The sequence below is a fragment of the Ascaphus truei genome, chromosome 2 (genome assembly GCF_040206685.1).
Source record: "Ascaphus truei isolate aAscTru1 chromosome 2, aAscTru1.hap1, whole genome shotgun sequence".
Classification (NCBI taxonomy): Eukaryota; Metazoa; Chordata; class Amphibia; order Anura; family Ascaphidae; genus Ascaphus; species Ascaphus truei.
Window position 1 is genome coordinate 399,262,258 of NC_134484.1, and position 25,213 is coordinate 399,287,470.

General features: G+C 41.3%; 1 protein-coding gene across 1 annotated transcript in view; it reads left to right on the forward strand.

Annotated features, from left to right (window-relative positions):
* Nucleotides 1-25,213, forward strand: part of SLC25A13 (solute carrier family 25 member 13) — a 142,308-nt gene that overhangs the window by 75,540 nt on the left and 41,555 nt on the right. The window contains exons 6-13 of the mRNA XM_075587293.1: nucleotides 4,284-4,430; nucleotides 7,254-7,392; nucleotides 9,188-9,281; nucleotides 9,397-9,481; nucleotides 11,644-11,731; nucleotides 12,141-12,299; nucleotides 17,053-17,105; nucleotides 17,994-18,074. Of these exons, the coding sequence (XP_075443408.1) occupies nucleotides 4,284-4,430; nucleotides 7,254-7,392; nucleotides 9,188-9,281; nucleotides 9,397-9,481; nucleotides 11,644-11,731; nucleotides 12,141-12,299; nucleotides 17,053-17,105; nucleotides 17,994-18,074 (846 nt within the window). The remainder of the gene's footprint in view (nucleotides 1-4,283; nucleotides 4,431-7,253; nucleotides 7,393-9,187; nucleotides 9,282-9,396; nucleotides 9,482-11,643; nucleotides 11,732-12,140; nucleotides 12,300-17,052; nucleotides 17,106-17,993; nucleotides 18,075-25,213) is intronic.

The window sequence follows — 25,213 nt, forward strand, 5'->3', positions numbered from 1 at the left end:
ATATATGTATATGTGTATATGTATATATATATATATATATATATATATATATATATATATATATATATATATATATATTATACGATTCATCCCATTCACTAATTTCAGTCAAAAGTCTAATTTTTGATTGCAACATCGTAACACTAAAAGGAATAAATAACATTAAAAAAAACACAAGGATCTCTGTTAAATTGCTACATTAATAAAAACTCTTTAACAAGCTTACACCCTCTTGAGTAGCACTTCCTTCACAGAACATACTGCAGTCATGATAGTGGGAGGAGGAGATTGAAACATCCCTTATCAGGAAGCATGAAAGACAGTATGCTGTATAGCCAGATGAAAGCCATCTGTAGACCAAAGACTAGAAGGTCCTATAAATCTGTACATTTCATTAGCTGCCTAATAAATGTCTCTTCTCTCCCTCCTTTTTCCTCTCCTCTCTTTTCTGGTATGAACTGCACTGGTTTATAATATATTTGCCCTAGACTTTGTTAACCAACATAATTAGAGGTTTTTTTTGTTTTTTTTTGTTTGTTTGTTTTTTGTATTTTAAAAAGCCCAATTATTCTGCAAAATTCTGTAGTAGAAATAATATAAGTAATTGTTCCAAAAGGACTTGGGTGATTTATCTTGAAGCGAAATGTGTTGAATATAAGAAGAATAAAAACCTATCTTGAGTTCTTGAGTTAGTTTGAGTAGAGTTGTTAAGATGGAAGGTACATCCCTTTTGTTAAGATGGAAGGTACATCCCTTCTGGGCAAGCTTGTTTATGCAGTAGAGTAGCTTTGAGAGCTTGAGTGTTGTCTGTGAAGCAAGCTTAACCAATTCCTACAGTGAGATCACTATAGTGCTGATTTTCGTTGGATTTATAATTTCGCCTACTCTTGATTTTATCATTCCTTGGCACTTTGAAGGACATCATTTATAAAATATCCCTAATGGTGCATCTGAAGTCAATTGTTTATTCATTCTGCAAATGCGCATGCTGCAGAAGGCTAAATATGAGTATGTCCGTTTACTCACAAAGCTGATCCGTCTTATTGGGGCAAGTCCTACTCATTAGATTCATGTATGGTGTGGGAAGTTTTACTAGGGTTAAACAGTACTATTGTATGCGTTCAAGCAAAATGAGAAAGTAGAACTTCTAGCATTACCCACTACTGTCCAGCGTACAGAAATAATCATGTGGAGAATCCTCCATACAGTACAGTAGGTTGAGTTTCCTTAGCAGTGTTTGAAAGGGTGCATATTGGGTGGGGAAGTGGGAATCAACAGTTGCAGTTTATGGAGAGCTCCAAATAAGTATGTTTGAATGGATTAGAATAATCCTTAGCTGGTATAGCTATGCTTAGTGCTTGTTTAAATCAGACGATGTTAATTTCAGATGGGTAGGTAGAATGTGAAGTCTGAAGTAGTGCACATGCCTTGACCTTCACTAAATGCCAATTTATTCATAGGCAAAGCCCCCAAATAATGACTAAGCAATGTAGACATATTGGTTAAGTCTACAGAATCTTTGGGGCTGATTCTAGTCAAATAATGACTAAGCAATGTAGACATTTTGGTTAAGTCTACAGAATCTTTGGGGCTGATTCTATAAACTCTGATACAGCCACAATTAAACATCATATTTCAGGACTATTCGTGCAATCTAACTGTTTTGACCTCGCACTGTTTGCGTACATTTCCTCTGCCCCTCTCTGACATATTGTCATGTAACAAAAATCTGTTTTGGTGTGGGGAGCATTTTCTCATTTAGTAGATACTGGTTTTGGATCGTAAAATATCCAATGTCCGTTTGCAATATTAGGAATGTCTGGTTCTGTGGCAGTCCTTGATCTCACTACTCTAAACTAGTTTGCTGCTACATCTGCACACTTGTTGTATTCAAACCTCATTTCACAAAGTACTTGTATGTGTGAGTTACTCAGAATGCTGTATCTAGCGGGATGTCTGAATGTTTTAGAGGAATAGATCTGTGCCCATTCTATTTGTGGGAAAACAACCTAATTTATACAAGTGTTGGTACCTTCAGTAAACATGTCCCCAAGGTTTAACACACCCCCAAGACCTAGGTTCACTAAACTCCCCCAACACAATTGATTTAATATCGCACCTGGTTATTGCACAAAATTATGACGTAAAAATCTCACATGATGGGTATAATTTAATAGCGAAAAAACACGATACCAGCGTACATCCAAATTCACTAAAACTCAACATTTCATAATTATAAACCCTTTCTTATTACTTATATTAGAAATGGTTCAAGACGTGCATGCTTTTTATGTAGCATGATATTTAATTTAAATTGGGGTTTTAGTTACTTAGTAGCTGTACCTGGCGTAACATACGCCGATCTAGAAGCTATGACACTGACTGGCACTGAGTTTGAACCTGGTTCAATTCCCAGTGTCTGCTCCTTGTGACCTTGGGTAAGTCACTTTATCTCCCTGTGCCTCAGACACCAAAAACATAAATTGTAAGCTCTGCGGGGCAGGGACTGTGTCTGCAAAATGTCTCTGTAAAGCGCTGCGTAAAAACTAGCAGTGCTATACAAGAACAACCAATTATTTATTATCTTTAAAGGTTATTAATGAACAGTCACACTCTTATTTGTAACTTATATTTTTTAATCAAAGATTTCTTTAAAGACACAATTGTCAATTTCTGGGTTCTACACTAAGTGACTCAAACTATCTGACTCCTGATAGAGCAACATATAATCCATGACTAAAAACAGGCTTAGGCAGGTAAAGGCATATTTTGTCAAACGTTTGGCCTGGTGACTTATTGATGATCATTGAAAAGCCAATCGTATGGGAAATTGTTTTCGTTTGAGACTGAATGGTAGATTTGTGTCTGATGGAATGAGTGGGATTCCTGGAATAAGTACAGTGTCTTGAGTTTGCTGCACCAGTCACTTTTGCTGCGATTATGTGTTTGTATTCGAGTAACAGTAAGGCTTGTACCATTACATAGTCCTCTCAATCGCATTAGGTTTCTAAGGGGAATGGTAACACCTCCTACGTACTTTAAGTTTCAGTTAATAAGGAGGCAATTCTTCTGGGAATGAATGCAAGTTGATCAGCAGGATCATCACTCACAATAGTATCCACGCTTCAGTTTGATGATAATATAATAAAAGTATTAGAAGTATCTACTCAATTTGTCAGTTTTTTTTTTTTTTTTTTTTTTTTACATGCACATCATGATCTTATAAAACAAAGCGTTTGGTAATAATTATATTACAAAATATTACTACTTTTGTTGGCAACAGCTATACCATGTTGAACATGCCGGTTCACATCCGATCACCAAAGTTAAGCAACATCGGGCGCGGTTAGTACCGGGATGGGTGACTGGGAACTGTCTTTTGTGTGTGTGTGTGGTGTGTGTGTGTGTGCGTGTGTGTGTGTGTGTGTAAGACACAGAGCACCAGAGGTGAGTATCCAAATAGGTTTATTAAAACGCACACAACGTGTATCAGAAACTTACTGAACCTGATGAAGCACGGAGAACGTGCGAAACCGGTTGAGGTATTGTTGCTAGCCTTAGCATATCTTATGTCATACGTTGCCCCGTTTGTGCGTTACATGCGTGTGATGCGGCTTGTGCCCGCGCTGCTGTCTGTATGGAGTTGTGATCCAGGGACCCGGTGTACCAGGTCCCGCCTGAATTCCATCTACGGACTCATTCCTTTCTGGATCTTCAGCTGAGCGCCTTATTTTATTCATTTTAAATATAAGTTTCTGATGCACGTTGTGTGTGTTTTAATATACTTATTTGGATACTCGCCTCTGGTGTGCAGTGTGTCTTATTGCCTTTGGAGATCCTGTCATGTCGCACCTTTTGGGTGAGCGGAGCGCCCATTCGACACGCTGCAAGGAGGTGTTTTTGCCTACCAGACCTATTTCCTGGAGTGAGGGAGAGACTGCTGCTCGATTGGGATTCTTCGCGTGTGTGTGTGTGTGTGTGTGTGTGTGTGTGTGTGTGTGTGTGTATATACATACATATGGATGTAAAACACGTGTATATATGCATACATAAGGATTTGAGGCAAAAGGTGACACTGGGTGCTCATTTGCATGTCATTTCCCAGAATCCCTTGCTGCAGTGGAAGCACTGTATGCTAGGTGATAATGGCGAAAAGCATACTAGTTTATACAGTAGTTTGGCTCATGATCAGATTTCTTACATGTTGATGAGCTGCTGGTTGGTGAATTCTGCTGTAGTTGTTGTTTTCTTCTTTACTGAATCTCCATGTTCTTTGATTACAGGAAATCCAGCTGGAGCATGCAAGGCAAGCTTTCGTACAGCGTGATGCAAACCACACTGGCACAGTCAATGCCATGGACTTCAGGGATATTATGGTCACTATTCGGCCACATGTGTTGACCCCATTTGTGGAACAATGCTTAGTAGCTGTAAGTTGGACATCTTTTTCTTTTACATATTAGGATAAGGTTTTTTTTAAAAATATTTTTTACATTTTATTTCCCAGTGTAATTTTGCTGTCAATTAAATATGTAAATACAGTAGTATACCTATTGTGTGCATAATACATACATTAAAAAAAAAAAACAAATTCTCCAAATTCTGGCTTACTCGTATCTATTCCATGTGGGGACGTATTACACTATTGTGTGTTTTGTTTTATTTGCTATTGCCTGCGCTCCCCTTACCTTTGGAGAAAAACTATCGCCTACAGTAGAAGAACTAGAAAAACGGTTCCTCATTTGTCTTTGAGCAGCAAAGATTTTGAATATTATTTTCTTCACTTCATTTGAGTGTTACTAATTTTCACAATTGCATAATGACGTGTGCATTCACATTCATCTATATCAAAGGTCAGGTCACGGCACGATATGAGATATTATTACACTTAAGGTTGAGATATACATTTGCCTTTAAGCACATGGTATGAGTTTAGTGTATGTATGTTAGGTGCGCTTTTTTTTGTCCGACATGTACGTCTGTTGGATTCTCGGAGATTCTAGATGAAATGCTATGCTTTTAGTTTAATGTTTACAGTTGCTGATTTGAATCGTCCCAAATTTTTAAACCTACATTTTTTCCAAATTTATCAGATCAACTTTGTGCTGCGAGACTATCCGTAGCAACAGAGTGCCACAGATGTTCCGTTTTTTTAGGGCGACTTGATTATTAATGCAGCAATGACCTGTCCTTCCCCACACACACATCTGGAATGGAAGAGGAAGACCTCCTCTTGGGTTGTGAATGCAACACACGGTCACCCCTACACACCAGTAAAAGTGGAATGATGTTTAGTGAAAGGCAGCATGACGGCCCTAGTGATGTCTCCTGAGCTTCGTATGGTCAAACCAAAGGTTAAGCAATTTCCACTATTTATGTTGGTATTTTACAACCAGTAAAATTTCTTCTTTTTTTTTTTTTCCCCGTACTTCAAAATTGAATAATTACTTTGGTTACGCCACTAATTCCATTCCTCCTGCCCGTGCTACCTCCCAGCTCTTAGTAAACCCTTTGTGAAGGGCACTGCCAAAGAGCGCTTCAGTTTCACATTGAGCTCTACTTTTATTGAGCGACAAAAAGGTAACTGTGTGCAAATCCAACAAATTCATTGGCTGAAGTGTTTGCTGGGGCTTCATCTTTTATGTTTGCGTTTAGATTATTGGATGGTCCTTAGCAGAATTATATACAAATTTGTGATAACAGAATATATGATCAAATCTGGTTAAAACAAAATTGTGTGTGTGTATATATATATATGTGTATATATGTGTGTGTATGTGTATATAGTGTGTAAATATATGTGTATGTGTAATATATAGATATATATCTATATCTCAAAATCTCAAAAAGGGACAGTGTCCATCGTGTAAATTGTAAAAGGTTTATTACCATAATGCTAAAATCGGTGCACTCACAACAATTCAGTAGAAAATTTGCCTTGGATAAGAACACTGGAATCCTGTAGTACTTCTGCCGGTTCAGGGCTTGAAGCTTGCGGTTGGAGGCGTGCACTGGTCTAACGCATGCGCAGTCGGGTGGTTCCCTTTAGTGTGCGTCCACACAATGGTCCCCGGGCACAGTCGTATCTGCACTTCCTGGTTCCGCTTGCTTCAGCTCACTTGCGCCATGGCAGAAAAATGATAGGGCCAGTATCCAGGATCATCCAAGACAGCGTTTTTACACCCTTATGCATTTCGTCGCTAGGGTAAATGGCGACTTCATCAGAGGATCCTCTGATGAAGTCGCCATTACCCTAGCGACGAAACGCGTAAGGGTGTTAACGCTCTTTGCTCAGCCTGAAACCTGCTTCTAATTCCTGCTGTATATCCCGGAAGAAAGGAGTGTTGCGGAGAGTGGACCGGAGGTGCAGTTACTATTGTGCCGGGGGACCAGAGTGTGGACGCACATCTTCTGTGCTACAAGACAGTGTATACGGAAGAGCTAACAACGCTCTCAAACCCGCAAGCTGCATGCTCACAATCGGCAGATGAACCATAATATTAGAGAGCTTCTGTCCAAGGCGTTTGTTCTATTGAGATTCTGAGAGTGAACTGATTTTAGCACTGTGAAAATAAACCGTTTACTATTTACACTATGGAGCCCACGCTGTCCCCGTGTGTGTGTGTGTGTGTGTGTGTGTGTGTGTGTGTGTGTGTGTGTATATTTACATATACACACACATCTTGAACTGCACACTCGCACGATGTCTTAATCGTTTGATGATACATTTTCTGGCACTCTTCTTGGTTACCTCCGTGCAGGTCTGTCTCGGGCGTTCTGGATCCACCCTTCAGTCAACACGAAATGCAAATAAGGACAACCAGCATTTCGAGAATTTTTGTTTCACAATAAAAATGTTCTTTCTTCATATTTTGAACATTGTGTAGTGACGTTTCCTTGTTCATTACATTTAAAAAAAATAAACTTTAAAAACATTTTTGACTGAAACATTATTGGAACTTCTGACTTGTAAATCACTGCGGGTTATGTTGTTGTAATCCTGCATATGTATTTGTTCAGGTTTCTGGAGTTCTAGCTACATATTCTGGGCATAGTTAGTCTTAGATGCTCATAGGGGAAAAGCTTTTATGGAGTTTATTAGCAAGCAAAACGTATTTTTCTTGACAGTTTGCATTGTTGCCTTAATAAATCTTTGCATAGCTGTACAGTTTTATATTTCAAAAGCTTTCCTTAATCCTTTGTTTTCTAAATGTCTTTCTAACCATTTTTCCTTTTCAATCTCTTTATTTAAGGCTGCTGGAGGTACCATATCCCATCAGGTCAGCTTTTCCTACTTTAATGGATTTAATTCCCTTCTTAACAACATGGAGCTCATTAGAAAGATCTACAGCACTCTGGCTGGCAATAGAAAAGATGTGGAAGTCACTAAAGGTTAGCCGCAGTGTTCTTATTAACTTTTCACTATATTTCTTATCTTGCTGAAGACTTTTGGAAGAAAGCATGCAGCATTGTTCTTATACTCCAAAATGAGCTTTTCAAGAAAAAACTTGCCCTTCCCTTTAAAGTAAGTATGCTGCACTGTATAATGATGTCGAGCAGCTCATACTTATTTGACTCTTGAGAGATTCATCATTTTCATTTTAATTATGCGTGTTGCACTCTGACCCACAATAATTGTAAGCAGTGGATCCCTCCCTTCATTATGGAATTTGCTTTTGATATTTGAAAGCGTTATAGAATATTATAGGGAGGTGTTTAGCAGAATATTCACCAAGGTAGCAAAGCTTCTCGTAGACCGTAATATGGCCCATCAAAACATGCTTTATTTTGACACACCCTCGGGAGACTCCTCTCTCACACTTGTTTTGTAACTTCTGTTATTTCCTCAGAAGGCAACTCTTAAGTAACAGACGTGAAACGCGTACAATGTACAGTGGTTGTAAATAAAGCATGTTTTGACGAATCCAACTACGGTCTCAGAAGTTATGTGGGTGAATGTTTCTGCTGGTTAGTTCTTGACCGTGCCGGGTGTTCCACTACAAAGGCACGGAGGAGGAAGGGCTTAAGCTGGAAAACAAGTCAGTAAATTGGGGAGAGGTTACAGGTGTCCATAGCTATATTTAATGGTGATAACCAATAATATTTTTGCTCTTTGTTTGGTAAGTTGATACTTTTTAACCCTTTGACATTATCGAATACTGAGCAATACTTTGACTTTGCTTTGTAACGCCAAACATGACATTTTGTATTAATGCTTTGTCAGAGCGTTTTCTCTAGCAATAAATTAATCCTTTTTCAGGTCGGCAGCACATCCTTACAAAGCCTCGTTTTTTTGACGTTCTGACTGCCAGGTCTGAGGTTTTAATAAACTGAAGCCTAGAGTTGGGTGAAGAACGAGTGTATAGATTTTGCTTGCTGGGCCTACTTCCAAATTGGCAGTCATTAACATGTCCTTCAAGGCTAGCTAAGGAATTCAGTATACTTGTCTTGGCAGTGCAGTACGTTGGTCTACAAGCTTGGAACATGATGTTATCGCTTCTTTCTTGACCACATTTATGGTTTTCCCTTTGCAACTAAAACCCATCTGGGACTGTGTATCAAGCAGTTGTTCCCAAAAGGGAAGCAATCTTATATAACCCACAGCTATTTCATAGCTACTTCTATACATCTGCGTCAAACTTAAGTGTTTCATATAGCTGACACTAGTTACTTTGGGGAGTAAGGTTGATTTCAACTCCACACTCGGATTAACTGTAATGCAGGCCATGCGGCCCGGAAGTTGTATGGTCGTGAGGGAGAGATTGGGTGAGATGTTGTTTGGCCGGAAGGGAGGTAGAGGCTAAGCTGGGAGGGCAGGTGTTTGGCGGAGGGGAGAGAGAGGAGGTGGGGGGGGAGAGAGGATGGGGGTATAGTTCTTGATGATGCAGCCTTTCAACATTCCTTACTATACTTTAAACTGTGATTTTTGTTTTGTATTTTTGTACTTCTCAAAAAGCTACTATGATTATGAATGTATTCTGTATATCTAAATGCCTAATTTATACATTTTAAGGGGGAAATAACTTTTTTTTTTTTTTTAAAGTGTGTTTTTGGGAAAAAAACAAGTTGCAAAGAGTTGCTTTAACATACAAACATGAAAGTCTCCAGTCCACAGCATATACATACCCTCACCTTTTTCTAGTGACACCCAGCTGTTAATCTGTGCTTACTTCTATTTGTTATACAGAGGAGTTTGTGTTGGCCGCTCAGAGATTTGGTCAAGTCACACCCATGGAAGTCGACATATTGTTCCAGTTGGCAGATTTATATGAGCCAAGGGGGTGAGTAAGAGATTACAGCAATTTATTATTATTATGCATTTATTTTACTTCCACCATTTTCTTCTTCTTTTTTTTGGTGTAAATTAAAACTATTTGCCATAATTCTTTTCTACAGGCGTATGACTTTAGCAGATATTGAAAGAATTGCCCCACTCGAAGAGGGAGCATTGCCTTACAATCTGGCAGAGGCTCAGAGACAGGTAAAACTACTCTCTTGATCAATAAACAATGGTCATTGAAATCCGACAGTCCGGTTGGGTTAACTCTTCAGTTCCCATAAGGCAGGATTCCAGGCCTTTCTAGTCTTACAAAGGGTAATCATGAAGCTTACTAGCAACAATTGTCACCGAAGTAAGAGTCTTCCTTCTTCCCAGAAACATAGGTGTGTGATCTAACCTTGTATCCCTAAAGGAGCATGTCAATTGGGGAATGTTTGGTTGTTATATTGCCAAATAACTTGTTTCCTGAACTGTGCAGTTTTCTGGCAGTCACCTGACTCCAGAATAACACAAACTATGTCCTGACTGATGCGTCATGAGATCTAGAAGTGTGTAATGCTATTAGGGAAAGACTTCATTTAGATTCTGTAGGGTGAGGCCCTTATTGGATCGAGTCTTTGTTCCATATAAAGAGGATGATGTTTTTTTTCTGCATGGATCTTCTTTCCGTTATTTGCCTGGATTATTTCTGTAGGTAGGAAAATTGGTATTCCATTTGTTGACTATTGGTTTTGTTGCAGCAGTTATTTAAAAATATGTTCATGGCAGAATAGGCTTTCCTGAAACTGAAACGCTGCTCTGTGATCCAAGTCTGTGCAGAGACGCCAGTGTGACCACAGAGACTTCATGTAGGCTACATTTTGGGACGTACTGTAGGACAGAGGCCTGGCCTCTTCTCAAGTCTCTCCTCTCCAATGTGGGGTGTAGATTTTTAATAAGCACATTCTGAGATGAATTCTGACCGGGTGACTCTGTACAGCAGGCTTTAAAGAAGCAAAGGAGCACAGGAGCTGATGCATTGTAAGGTGTCAGGTACCAAAATATGAAACTTGAAGTTAAACTGCAGTGGTGAAACTATGCTGCTTATGCATCCTCCCATAACTGCTGTTGCTATGCATGGTTAGCATTACAGGTTTTTTTTTTTGTAAATGTATATACATTTACACTGCGTGTATATGTAAAGAGCTTGCTGGCAACATGTGCTGCATTCCCAGTCTAGTGGCTGTGCAAAATGAAGTATAGAGGCAGGCATCAATGAATGTTGCACATTAGAAGCAATGGTGACTCAATTTGCACATTTATCAGGTTAATATCGGGCTACCACGTTGAATGACATCATATGTGGTACAGACAAGCATATCTGTGCACTATGTTTACTTTTCGGCTTACAAAGTTCCTTTTACAAGGTCTAGTATTCAGACTGACACATTACATGGTTTGCAACCCAATAACACCAAGCAAATGCACATTTGAGGTACTTGCTGAAACACACCACCCCAACCCTACATTTTTATGTTATGTAACTTTCCCCCCGAGGCTTTTTTTTCTACATTAAGGTCCTGTGTCATTTCAGTTATTCTAACAAATGAAGCTATACATACCACAATATCTTGCCACTGGTCTTCTGTTGAAATTTGTCAACAGCATTTCAGAAAACAAGTTTCCATCTCCACCTCTCTCCTGTCCTCTGCATTTTGTAAGGCTTTTCCAATCCTCCTCCAGGTTTTCTCCCAACAACTCTCCTTTCCCGCGTGTGGGTGAGCGCGCGCGGGCACCACAGCTGGCTGGCCACATGGCAGATTTTATTCTCGTTCTATGGCTGACTTAAATATTTGAAGCCCTATGAATATATACCCGTCATTAAAAAGCACTGCGGCTTTTTCACATTTCATGTGAGCATAAAGACCTACCAGAAACTGAAGTTGCCACTACAAATGTTTGAAATCATTAAATATATTTGAGAGGTTAATACTATGTCACATGCAATCTGGAAGCTGAAGTGTAGCAGATTTGCCATAGTTTTTCATTAAAAGAATGAACACAGATTATCAGTACATCATAGAACAAGTTTTTTGCTAGGCTAAGCTTGTTGCCGTTTTGATTTGGCATGGTGAAGGCTGTGTGTGCTTTATATTAATTGACATGTCTGTTATGGAAGCAAACTTAAGGCCTGTTACTTTTTCCCCCTCAATTCTTCTTGCTATTTACATTTCTGCAGTAAGTATACCATATTTGTGTTATTCATTGTGCCCATTGCATTATAACTGACCTCCATTGCTTAAATGCAGAACTGCTTGGTGCTTGACAGTGGGATGTTTCTCCAAACAATGTTGATGTGTTTCTCATGTTCTCTTCCTTTGAAGCATCAGGGTTCGGGTGACGTGTCTCGTTCTGTCCTCGTCCAAGTGGGCGAGTCTGCGTACAGATTTGGTCTTGGTTCAATCGCAGGAGGTTAGTCATGGTTGAATGTCACCATTTTATTTTTAATGATCACTTCTCCCTGCCCTCACCCCCCTCCTCTCGAGTTTAGGTAGACAATGCTCTGTCTGTACTTTCCAGCAAGAGTTTGCCTCTGTTGGGCCAAGGACACTGCAAGTATTTTGTACTTGGTTGTTATTGTGGGGTTACGGGTCGTACCTGTGACTTGCCCAGCTCAAAACAAGTTAATAAGGAGGTAGAACCTCACTGATGTGTTTTTAATAAAATATCTGACAAGCCTTTTATGTAACCCCATTACGTTTATGAAAAGTAACCATCCAACGGAACGTTTGCAGTTAAGATGATTGCGTCTTGTTCGAACAATTTAATAAAAATGAAAAATGTCCCTCTTCTTCCTAAAATTGTTTATTTTTTTTAACAGCTGTTGGCGCCACTGCGGTTTATCCTATTGACTTGGTAAAAACTCGGATGCAGAACCAACGGTCTACAGGATCATTTGTTGGAGAACTCATGTACAAGAACAGTTTTGATTGCTTTAAGAAAGTATTACGCTATGAAGGCTTCTTTGGACTTTACAGAGGTCAGTTAATAGGGATATAAAATATTGTGGAATACATATTTAACCCTGCCTTGGAAAGTGAATTTTTTTTCCGTACTCTAGATCAAACCAACCTGTATGTGTGTATGTGGTCTGCATTGGGAGTTCATCTAGGACTTGGTTGAAATATCAGAACTCGTAGTCGCCTTCCGTTTGGATTATGACAAAGCACTGAGCAAAGCCGAAAACTGTAAATTGTGATCACCAGATCATGTTACTGTCAAACACAGCTAGATTGAGGATCAGGCTCCACATTCTCCATCGTAGTATAGGAACAGGTCTTCTACTAAATGGCAGCATCATTTAGAGTGTGTAGCTTAGAGTTACACTCTCTGTGTTGTCTCCAGATGTTTTATCTTTCTGCGTCTTGCAACATGTTGATCTTCAGCATGTAAAATGCCCTTTCATCAATAGATTAACCAATATTTGACACTTTGAGGCATTTATGCTCCTGATTCAGTAACGCAGAAACATTTTTGCGGGTTAAATGCACTTTTTTCACTCATTTTTTTTTTTTTTTTACTTCATGTCGCCAGTGAACGTTATTGGAAGGACAGACCTTAAACAAAATTGGTGTAGTCCAATGTATCGTTCAAGAAATAACATTTTCTAAAGAAATGTACATCCCCTGAGTTTTAAATAATCTGGATTTTTCTGGAAAAAGAAAAGTATATTTTTGTTATTAATTAACCTAATCCAGCGGTAGCCAACTCCAGTCCTCAAGGGCCAGTAACAGGTCAGGTTTTCAGGATATCCAATTCAGTACAGGTGGATCAATCAGTGTCTCGCTCTTCGACTGACATATACTCCCCCCTGTGCTGAAGCAGGGACATCCTGAAAACCTGACCTGTTGGTGGCACTTGAGGACTGGAGTTGCCCACCTCTAACCTAATCTGTATCTTGCTTCCCTAGGAGAAATCATTCGAGCAGCAATCCCTCCTATGTACCCCCTACATGTTGTTGTTGTTGTTATACTGGATAGGAATTCGGGGGTCCCTGGAGCAGTACTGCATTACGCTTAGTTCCGGGTACACACTAGTTCCCGAGATTCTTACCAGTTAAGGTACCGTTAACTCAAGGGTTTTAAATGTCCTCATGACAGGAGGGGACTGAACTGCCAGTCCCTGCACCGGTATGTACCCGTATCTGAAAAAATGGCACAGTTCAGCACCAAGGACCCCTAGGTTCCCATCATGTTTAAAAAATAAAAAAGGGGGAGGGAGGATATTTACAAAAAAAAAATGAACAAAACAGCCGGGACTGATGTTTTAAAGACATTAAAACGAAACAAATTTTACCAAGCAGCGCAGAACTAGCACCAGAAACGGAAAATAAAGTTCACTTAAGTAAGCACCAGATTGATGTTCAGAAGACGTGTTGAATATCTCACCCTAGTACTCTCTTTACATGTCCCAACCTCTTCCTATGCACACAGCGTAACATAGACCCTTTCTTTCAGATTGCTGATAATGCCGTTTCCCACAGAAGCCCAGTGATAAGTAGTCACACCTACTGCCAGCAATAAACTAAATGCTGTAAATTGTTAGTCGTAAAGTATAATGAAAAACAAACAGAAATTATACAAGTCAATTAATGCAACAAAATACAGACGTAAAAGTGTAAAAAAGGAAATGACATAAAGCAGCAGAGTGTTTATTTATTTAGCAGATTTATGTTCTCCAAACCTATCCACACCCCTGAGGCTCGAGTTTTTATAATCCAGACTTCTGCCAAAGTGTCTGGATTATGAAAATGATGGGATTTCCTTTGCACAATATTTCAGTTTCTTGTTTCCTGAGCAAAAAAAAACAGAAATGTGAAGTACACCAGTGTTCCTCTAATCTCCCCCTTTTCGTATTAAATGTAATTCTAGTCGGTGTTTTATAAGCTTTGCTGAATATGTTAAAGTGGATTTGCTTTTTAATTTTTCTGCATTGTAACAAATTTGGTGTTCAGTTTACATCAGTCTGAAAACACATGTGTGTTGTGAGTTACTGTATCTGTGATGCATTGCAAGACATCTTAAAGCAGGCCTGCCCAACTCGTAAAGTGAGAAGGGCCGAACTGCTCCAAGGAAAAAAAAATTGGGCCGCACGGGTTAAATCATCATCATCATCATCATCTCTCCTCCAGCACCTCTCATCATCATCATCATCATCATCATCCTCCTCATATCTCCCCCAGAACCCCTCACTATCAATCTTTACGATACTCCCCATCTATCTCTCATACCCCCATCTCTCCCCCTCACCCACACAATACCCCCCTCCACATCAAACACACAATACCCCCCTCCACATCAAACATACAATACGCCCTCCACATGCCCCCAGCCCATTCCATGTCAGCATCCCCCCCACAAGTCAGCATCTCCCCCATGTCTCTCTTCCCTCAATATGACACTCTCTCCCCTTCCCCTCAATATGACACACTCTCCCCCTCCCCTCAATATGACACACTCTCCCCCTCTCCTCAATATGACACTCTCCCCCTCCCCTCAATATGACACTCTCCCCCTCCCCTCAATATGACACTCTTTCCCCCTCCCCTCAATATGACACTCTCTCCCCCCCTGCAACTCACATCACACCCTCCCCCTGCAACTCACATCACTCTTCCCCCCCCCCGCAACTCACATCAGTATCTCCCCCCCCCCCCTGCACCTCACATCACTCTCTCCCCACCCTGCACCTCACATCACTCTCTTCCTCCCCCCCGCACCTCACATCACTCTCTCCCCCCCCTGCACCTCACATCACTCCCCCCCTGCCCCTCACATGTCAGCAGCCCAGCCCCCCCCTCACGTCAGCAGCCCCCCCCTCACGTTAGCAGCCCCCCCCTCACATGTCAGCAGCCCACCCCCCCTTACATGTCAGCAGCCCACCCCCCCTCACATGTCAGCAGCCCACCCCCCCACCAGCCCGTTTTTCACACCCCCCCCCCACCAGCCCGTTTTTCACACCACCCCCCACCAGCCTGTTTTTCACACCCACCCCCCCACCAGCCTGTTTTTCACACCCACCCCCACCAGCCCGTTTTTCACACCCACCCCCACCAGCCCGTTTTTCACACCCACCCCCACCAGCCTGTTTTTCACACCCACCCCCCACCAGCCTGTTTTTCACACCCACCCCCCACCAGCCCGTTTTTCACACCCACCCCCCACCAGCCCGTTTTTCACACACACACACACACACACACACACACACACACACACACACACACACACACACACACACACACACACACACACCACACACCACACACCACACACCACACACCACACACCACACACCTCTCTTAGATCAGCTCAGCACATCCTCTCTCCCCGGTACTAAACCCCACCCCCGTCATGCTCTGACCTCCCCGGCATCCTGCTATTGAAGAAAAAAAAAAACACGGCTGCCGCATCCTCCTCATGCTGCTGCTGCCCCGCGCACCGCAAAACCTGGGGGCATGGAGGGAGGGGGCTGGGAGGGAGGAGGAAGGGAGGAGGGATGAATCGCCGCCATTTATTTTAACTTTTTTTTTTAAATTTATTTAATTAACTGGCGCCCGGCCAGAGTCATCGCGGGCCGCACAGAGAGGCCAGACGGGCCGCATGTTTTGCAGGCCTGTCTTAAAGGATGTGAGGGTATTTGCAAAAAGCACTTAAATCTTGCCTGTTCTAACGAGGTCGGCAAAACATTACTGCAGTGTGTGGTTGCCTTCTCCAGCACTAATGGGATCCGCACCCTTGGCACATGTACTACTGTGTGAAGACTGCACCCGAGGTCTTTGCCATTACCAATGGGTTTTGCAGGCAAAACCCATTGGCATACTGTAACTCAGTAGCTTCAGCATTGGTTTTTGTAACCTCTTTCATGCTGCCAGTGGTACAAATGATAGCTCAAGATGCAAGATTTTCTCCTTTGACTCACAAAAGTTAGTGTGTGTGTGTGTGTGTGTGTGTGTGTGTGTGTGTGTGTGTGTGTGTGTTAGTTAGACTCGTAAAGTGTATTCATGTCTCCATTGTGACAGTCACTCAGCATATTGTGAAAAACAGTTTTGGTGTTTGGGCCTACACTAATAGCAACAAAAGCACATATTTATATGTTTTATGCATTCATACTTAACATTAGGGGGGGAAAGGCAAAGGGTGTAACATGTCCCTACATCACTCACTGTTACCAATGTGACATAGCCTGTTTAAGACACTGAGCATGTGCCAGGCTATATTCCGATTAGTCAGTCAGCCAGAATGTGGGTTTGGGGCCCTGCTTAGTGTCGGCAGAAAGACCATTTTAGAATCCTTTCACTCATGGTAATTGTTGGGTGCCATAGTGCCAATAATGTCAGCATTTTCACGTCAACTTCTTGGCTGAAAACAGACCAGGTGGCACCCAGGCTTGTTTTCTGTTTTTTGGTTTTGATGGCTACTTTAATGTTTGGTGAAGATTGTACTCTATGAAAAAATGTTTCCTGTACAGTAACTGCCCTGTAATGGACTTCTACAAGGTAATAGTTCTGGAGATACTATGAGCCCTTATGGAGTAGTTGAACATACCAGATGTAATGCTTTTCATCAAAGTATGGAGAGACCACCCAATGTAAACAATAGCATAAGTACTTTAATTAACGGGAAGTTTTGCTGGTTGTTCCAAACCTGGTTATAAATGTAACATGGGGTATTCCTGCCAGGGGACTACTGAAACTTGTCATGGCAGTTCAACTTTTTTTTTTTTTTTTTTTTTAGGTCTTTTACCTCAACTTCTGGGAGTAGCTCCAGAAAAAGCCATTAAGCTAACTGTAAGTAAACTGGGTAAAAATCATTTAACAAAAAGACTTGATATGCAAATGTTATAGAGAAGCATTTCTTGGGTATTTCTCCCCCTCCTTTCACCTCTCCTGCTCTCTCCCGCTCTAGCCCCCACTCCCTCTTCTGCACTCGCTCTATTTCAGTGTCCGGATCGTTCTAACGCCGCAGATACGCATGACTTAAAGAGCGTTGCATAATTTTCTGGAACTTCGTAAATGGGGATAAATATATTTTGGGCTATTATGAGCTCATTTGTATATCATTTTAAAATAACATCCTTTATTCTTAACACCATGCTTGTAACGGGCGTAAATTCTGGTTATAGTCACATTATTTGCTTTAGTGAAGGCCAAGTTAAAATGCGGTCACTTAGAACAACATCACGTTATATAGTCTAACGGAGCCTAGTGACTGAGCCCAAGTATTACATTTAGAGTGCTTTCACTTCATAGCAGGTCCCTTCTATGTTACCAAGTCAGCAGGGGTTTTATAACGCCTCAATTATGGATAGATTAAAAACACAAATGTGTCATTTTAGTATTCCATCAATAATTGCTTGAACCACTTTGCTGCCAGTATAATGAAGTGCAGCCCCCTCTGTCAGTATAGGTTTTATTGCACTTTATTTAGATGCACACTAAAATGACACATTCTGACTTGAATCGTATCATGCTTGAACATAGTGCAGTTGCATGAGTTGATTTAATGCAATTTTGCCTTGTATGATGAAATTCATTCTTTCATAGATCTGTTTCCAATGTGTTTGTATTCCTGTGAAAATCTAAGCTACTGTTTGCTATGTTTAAATGAACAGAAGAAAAAAGTACCAGTGGGTCGCTGAAAATATAATTAAGACTCCTCTTCTTTTTGTTTTCTAGATGAATGACTTTATAAGGGGTAAATTTGTGATTAAAGATGGTACCGTTCCGTTTGCAGCAGAAATCCTCGCGGGTGGATGTGTAAGCCTCTTTTTAATGTTATATATGTTTATAATGGTGTGTGTGTTTAGAGCCAACCAGGTACACATCACTTTCCAATTTTTACAACATTACAAGAATTTTTACAATAAATATAATATAGATGGGATAAGTGCATCAAGACCTAAATGTAACATTGAGAGAAGAAAGGAGCGCTGCCATAATGGGTATGGGGGGAGGAGTACAAGTACATTTGAGTGCAATGGTTACAATATTTTGGAGCTATAATTTAGTGAGTCAACACTTCATTAAACAGGTGAGCTTTTTCAGATGGGTTTTGAATTTGAAGAGAGAAGGTACCTAGAGAACATTGAAAGGGAGAGACTTACAGCAGTAGGGTGTACCACAGGATTGCAGATGAGTAGAAGACAGCATTTAGAATAGGTAGCAAGAGAGAAAGCAGTTGGGCCAGGCAGCAGAAGGTTGCAGTAGTGCAGACTGGAGAGAAGAGGGCATACATTTTAATAGTAGAAAAACAGAGAAAAGGTATTTATTTGTGTTTGTTTTTTAGCAATGTTATGAAGAAAGTGTGTGTGTGTGTGTGTGTGTGTGTGTGTGTGTGTGTGTGTGTGTGTGTGTGTGTGTGTGTGTGTGTGTGTGTGTGTATACACACATACACACACATTCTGATAGCGCCAAAAAAGTGAACACACGTGATTTTGAGGGGAAAAAAACAAGAAGTGGTGCAATAATAAAAGATGAATAATATATCAATCAAGTGAAAATCAAATAGATGTGTAAATGACTGAAACACAATATTAATAAAAACAACTTGGTATAATGTGTAACCACACAAGAATAAAAGTCCAAGCGTTCAATAGATAATACTGAAGTAGGTATAAAGGTGTATATAATACCCCAGTCCTAATGGAACTATACACTTGGGGGCCTATGCTATAAGCCTTTATAAAAACAGTCGCTGTGCCGTTTAATTCGCCAGTTTTTTGAGCGTTGCTATCACGGTATTCAGAAAGCCTCGATTACCTGTAATAGTAAAATTCCCAAAACAGGCGAGCAGCTGGTGAAGTGATGATCTGAAAAGGCCTCACCCGGCGATTTATTTAAGCTGCAGAGAGCGCTGCACAGAGAGAACCGCCTCTCTCTGCGCATATCTCGCCAGTGATCAAAAGTTGTTAATATAAAATGTAATACTAGTGCAGGTGAGCAGAGGGTCTCCGGAGCAGAACCGCGTAGATTTGAGGTCTGGGGACCCCCTGCTTCCTGAGATACAGGGCCGTTATGGGTGCCGGTATCGCCTATGTGTTTTATTCCCACGGTCACGTGACGTGGGACATTTAAATGCATAGGAGATACCGGCACCCCATAACTGGGCCTGTATCTCGGGAAGCAGGGGGTCCCCAGACCTCAAACAAACACGGTTTTGCTCCTGGAACCCCCTGCTCATCTATACTAGTATTAAATGTTATATTAAAAAAGCTTCCTTAGCGACTAGCCTCTTTTTTTTTTGGGGATGTGACATCTCCAAGGGAGGTACGTCCCATCCTTAAAACCACACGGCTATATCACATGTTATTACATCCAATGGGATTTAAGACAATCCCATTGGTTGCTATACCATGTGAAAGGTCACATTAGTTCAAAAGAATGTGACGTCATCCCTTAAAGTGATGTCATCCCTTAAAGTGATGTCATCCTTTTGAACTTATGTGACCTATCACATGGTACAGCAACCAATGGGATTGTTTTCAATCCCATTGACTGTAATACCATGTGATATAGCCATGTGGTTTTAAGCATGTTACGTATTTCCCTTGGCAATGTCACATCCTTAAAAATAAGAGGCGGGCACATGATACAGTGTCCAATCGTATTGGAGCTGTACCATCAGACCCTAAAATGTGACGTCACAGGCCATATATAAGGCCTGTACGTCTCATTTTACCTCAAGAAGCAAACGAGACAACATCCGTTGTGGATTTACCATTGGGCTTTGGATTGGAAGAAGAAGGTAGAAGATTAAAGAAAAGATAAAAATAATTACAGATGAAGATAGAAGACGGTGATTGAAGATAAAAGAAAGAAGATTTTTTATTTTTGTTTTACCTAATGCTGGTCTTCAAGGTGGGTGGCGTTGGATTGCGGAAGATGATGTCGCGGTACGAGAACTTGCAGATTACAACTGATTCGGAGGGTGAAGACTTCTAAAGATAAGTACAAGGGGGCCCCCGGACACCTGTTGGGACCACCCAAGGATTCCCAGACACTCGCGAGGACCACCTGAGGACCCCCACGGCCTCTGGTATCAATCATGTGGGGTAGAGGAGGTGGGTATTAGTGTTGTTGTGTTTATAATGCTTATTGTGGGTAGCAGGGGTGGGTGAAGGGGGTATTTGGGCCTTGGTGGGTGGGTGGCTATCGGGAGGGGTTAACCCCTTCATTGCCTTAGCGGTTAGCCGCCACGGTAATGAAGTTGCCTGTAAATGCATTTTTCCTGCATGGGATTCATGCCGGGGATCTCCAGTGCTGATATTAATGGATATCAGCTCCGGAGACCCCCGGCATCAATCCCATGCAGGAAAAATGTATTTATTTTTCTAAGTCCTGTCTCGCCGCCTCTCAGCAGCTTCTCACCATCCTCGGGGCATTTGTTCATGACGTGAGGATTTTGGGAGAAACTCGCCATTCTGGAGCCGCGATTCGCCTCGATAAGCTAATCGAGGCTACTAGAATTGCACGAGTTTCAAAAACTGCCGATAAAGTGGCTTATCGCCGCTCACCCGGCGATTTTTTTTTTTTTAATTTTTTTTTTATGACGGCTGAAAAATGTGTCGATTCAGGTCTTTATCGCCCACTTATCGAGGCTTACTGAATAGCAGGAGGCATTTTGGCCGAAAAGTGCTCGATAAGTTTTATTTATTTATTTATAAAATGTTTTACCAGGAAGTAATACATTGAGAGTTACCTCTCGTTTTCAAGTATGTCCTGGGCACAGCGTTAAGACAAATAATACATGGTTACAATATATAGTTACATAAGTGAACAGGGTATACATTTATATACAAGAAATTGCATGCACAGTTAAAGATAATATATATTATAGGCGTATGTAAGTGGCTTATCGAGGCTTGTAGAATAGGCCTGTTAGACTGGCAGCTTTCAATGGGATGGAACCACATTCAGAAAAGTTTCTGAAAAGAGAAGACTGCGCGCTCCATAGAGTAAACTAGTAACAATTTATTAAGAGTGTAACCGTCGCACTCACAAATATAGCGAATTTAAAAACGGTGTAGGTAGACTATAGTCACCTGCCCGCTCTAATATGAGGACGATCAGTCAAAGCGTCTCAGCACGGATGCGGGGCCTGGGATGTCACTCCTGTTCCATACAGGTAGATCCAACGCGTTTCAAACACCGGATGATAGCTCGTCCGATTCCACTATCCACTCGAATAGAGATGAGGTCCGTATCTGTGGAGAATCTCAGCAATTTCAGTGGTGCAGGAACTCCACCCTGGCATGGGAAACGTAGTGACGTCATTGACACTTGTGAGGGCGACTGTTGCACTCTTTTTAAAATAACTTGTTGTTACTTCTGTATTTTACGCTATGGCCCCTGCTCGCTTCTCTCTTTTTATATGTGTGATAGAAATATATTAATGTAATCAGTAGAGAGCAGACATTGTGACCAGTGAGAAATGGCAGCAAACAATATACGTATGTTATATTAAATCTGAGAATGTACAAATAAATTCCTCTGATGTGCTAAAGCATAAAAGACCCAATGTCTTGTGTTTTTAAATGGCTTGTATAAAGGTTACATGAATAAAAAGGTACAATGAAACAGTGATGTGAATTGCTGCATTCAATTCAAGTCTCTTAGTATAGTCTTGCTTTGCTTGCTCTTGCATGTACTGCTCGAGTATGAATTGTTTGTAGAGGTACATGGCAGAAGGGGAAAATGCATATTCTGTGCTACAGTATAAGACACACAGATACCCAACAAGCTCTTGGAAACCCAAAACATTACCACATAATATAAATATGTGTATAAGTGTCAAAAGGAGTGATTGTGGGCGTGGCTAAATGTGTACAACAAAAAACAAACAAAGATGCCCAAAGCTACTTCCAATGTGACAAAAATAAACAGTGCAAATACCTATGCATTCTCTTGAAATAGGGTCATTTTGTTTAACCCTTTGGCCAAAGCATCTTAAGCATGCTGCCACTTCAAGGCATGACCGTTAGCAGGTCCTAACACTCGCTGAGTTAAAATTCTTATTTACCTGTATAATTACAGGAAGAATGATCTGCATTGGATCTGTCGTAACTCAGCAAAAGGAGTTTTTTTTTTTTTTTAACAAGGCTAGGTGACATTTTGAATGTATTATAATGTAACAATCATTTTTTTGTTTCTATAGCAACCATTTACAAAGTCACATCCCCTTCCTCACGTGAAACAGGCTCTGGCACACCCCTTTTTGAGCCCTGCCCCTCTCTCTAGCAGTGCACCAATTGTATCTAGTAACTTCCTAGTCACATGATCTTCACCGCAGAATTTTGCATCTCTGGTCCTCTTCTGCTGCACTGACAGGCATTTAGTGAACGCCCGAGCCGAATCTTCGCTGATCGATCGGCAACTTAGTTCATTACTTATCATTGTATCATTGAGCAAGTGTGGCCGTGATCGCAGCCCAGCGCGGAGGGAACTTCCCAGAAGGATTAACACAGTGGGGGTCCCTGCTTCTGAATGGGACTCCTGCAGCGTTACTCCTAACGGGTTGCCACTAGTCTAAGAACTGCGCAGTGATGCGAGAAACAGTCCCTCTCTCTGTCACACCCTGCACAGCTCTTACAGTAGATACCATTACTTTAGTTTATTTTTAGTACATAGGATTGAAGCAGGGGTTCTCCAGAGCCGAATCGCTTTAATTTCAGGTCCGGGGACCCCCTGCTTCCCGAGGTACAGTCTTCCGTATGGGGTGTCGGTATCTCCTGCAAGTTTAAATCTCCTGTGTCACAGCCCATGTGACCGGGACATTTAAACAGCCCCAGATACCGGCACCCCATACGGAGGACGTCAGGAAGCAGGGGGTCACCGGACCTGAAATTAATGAGATTCGGCTCTGGAGAGCCCCTGCTTCAATCCTATGTACTAAAAAATCAACTTAAAGGAAAGCTTCATTACCTTAGTGGCTAACTGCTAAGGTAATGAAGGAGTTAAACCCTACCTGCCCCCACTCCCTTGGGTAGCTTAACGACACCCCCCCCCCACCCCCTCTAGACTAATGCCCAATATCTCTATTAGCCAAATAAAATACACATACAATAATTACCAACAACAAAAAAATGCATTTGAAACATAAAACCATTTTACCGAAAACAGTAACGCTACAAGTGACAATCAAAACTGCACACTTGCCTAGAACCGTATACACGCAGAGGTTAAGCGACCTCTTGTTGAAAGATCAGTGCACTTAATCTACAAGAAAGATTCTATTAAGTAGTCTCCCTCTGATCAGTCATGTTTAACCACGGGCCATCTATTTCCTGGTTTCTGCTGAGCCGCAAACGTGGTCTGAGTTTTGGCTAGTGAAAGCAAAATTTCTTTTGAGCTGACCTTTCTTATAGCTAGTAAATGGAGATCTACACACACACATCACTGGCCCTTCAGTACATGACAGTTTGTCATCGTGAAGGCAGAGCCTGTTGCGATATTCTGACCATCTACAATTCTCATGAGCAGCTTTTGGCTGCTGTCTGCCTGCTTTGTTTGATCATTGACCTCTTGCATAATTCCAGGTAGGATCCCTTGTTCTGTAACCCTATGAGCATTCCTGGAAGTAAGGGGGGGAAAAAAGCACTGGCCTTTGATTACTGTGCCTTTTTATTTAGAACTTTAAAGCAAAAATGTAATAAAGTGCCTCTACTTTCACATAAGAAACGTTGTGTGCGCCTCCTTTTATCACATGGTTCTACAGAGAACCCTTTCAGTAGTGGAATCTTTGATATGTTTTTGTTATTTAACATTGTCCTTTTTCAATTAACATTTTCCAAATTCTATATACAGATAACAGACACAGAAGTGTAATTGTGTGTATATGTTATTAATGCGTCTATATACTGTAGTACCAACAAAGAGTACAGTTTACAAGCACAATCCAGAGACGACGTTTTTATTATTTGTTTTATGTGTGAGACTCAGGAGGAGACAGCTGTATGATTAAAGGTACAGTAGTTGCAAAGCTCCAGGGTCCAACCAGGTTTTACTGCAGTGTCACTAGAACCCTCCATTTCCCAGCGTAATTTCCATATGTCACCATTATATGCCAGACTTGTTGCTGGAGACACATCCTCGCTGAAGCTGCCTTTTCATTCTACTGTTGTAAAAGCAGTAACAAAATACTACTTCTGAACTCGGATTTAAAGGGGCAGGCCTCCTTAAGATGAAAGTGGACCAAGGACAGCGGCAGGTTTAATAGGCGAAATGTAGCGAAATGGCACATTTTAAAACAAATATAAATTGGACAAACGTGAGGATTTTAAAATCATTTTAACGATTCCAGTGCAAATTTTGGTGGACGTTTACCGTCTTCGTCTAATGTTTTTAGGTGGTACAGCAGTTTTTCAGCTCGTAAAACGAGAGGTGAAGGGTTTTTCGTTTGTCTATCATTTGTATAGTAATTCTTAAGCCATCATTAGTCAAACAGATAGACATATGTATGTGATACAGGTATGCTTGAATTCAGCAGAAAACCGGGAAAGGGGGACATATATTCATTTGAACAGCATGCAAATATGTAAAACCATTGCTTTTAAGGGTGATTTAGATTTTTCTCATGATGCCAGTTGCACTATGTTGTTTAATTTGTTTGCTCTGCTATGGGGACTGCCCCTTTTATGATAAATAAGAGCGAGCTGACCTGCAGATGTGCGGGGTCCAAGGCGGCACGCGTGCAGCGGGGCCCCTCTGGTGGAAGTGGGTTGGGTACTTACCTTGAACAGCGGCCCTCCTCCTGCAGCGTTGCGGCATCATGATGTCACAGACACATCATACGTTGAGTTACCATGACGAGACGCTTCAGCAGGAGGGAAGCTCCGGAGAAAGGTAAGACCCCACTAAAAAAAACACACACTTTGTCGTGAGAGGCAGTCCTGCCGTTC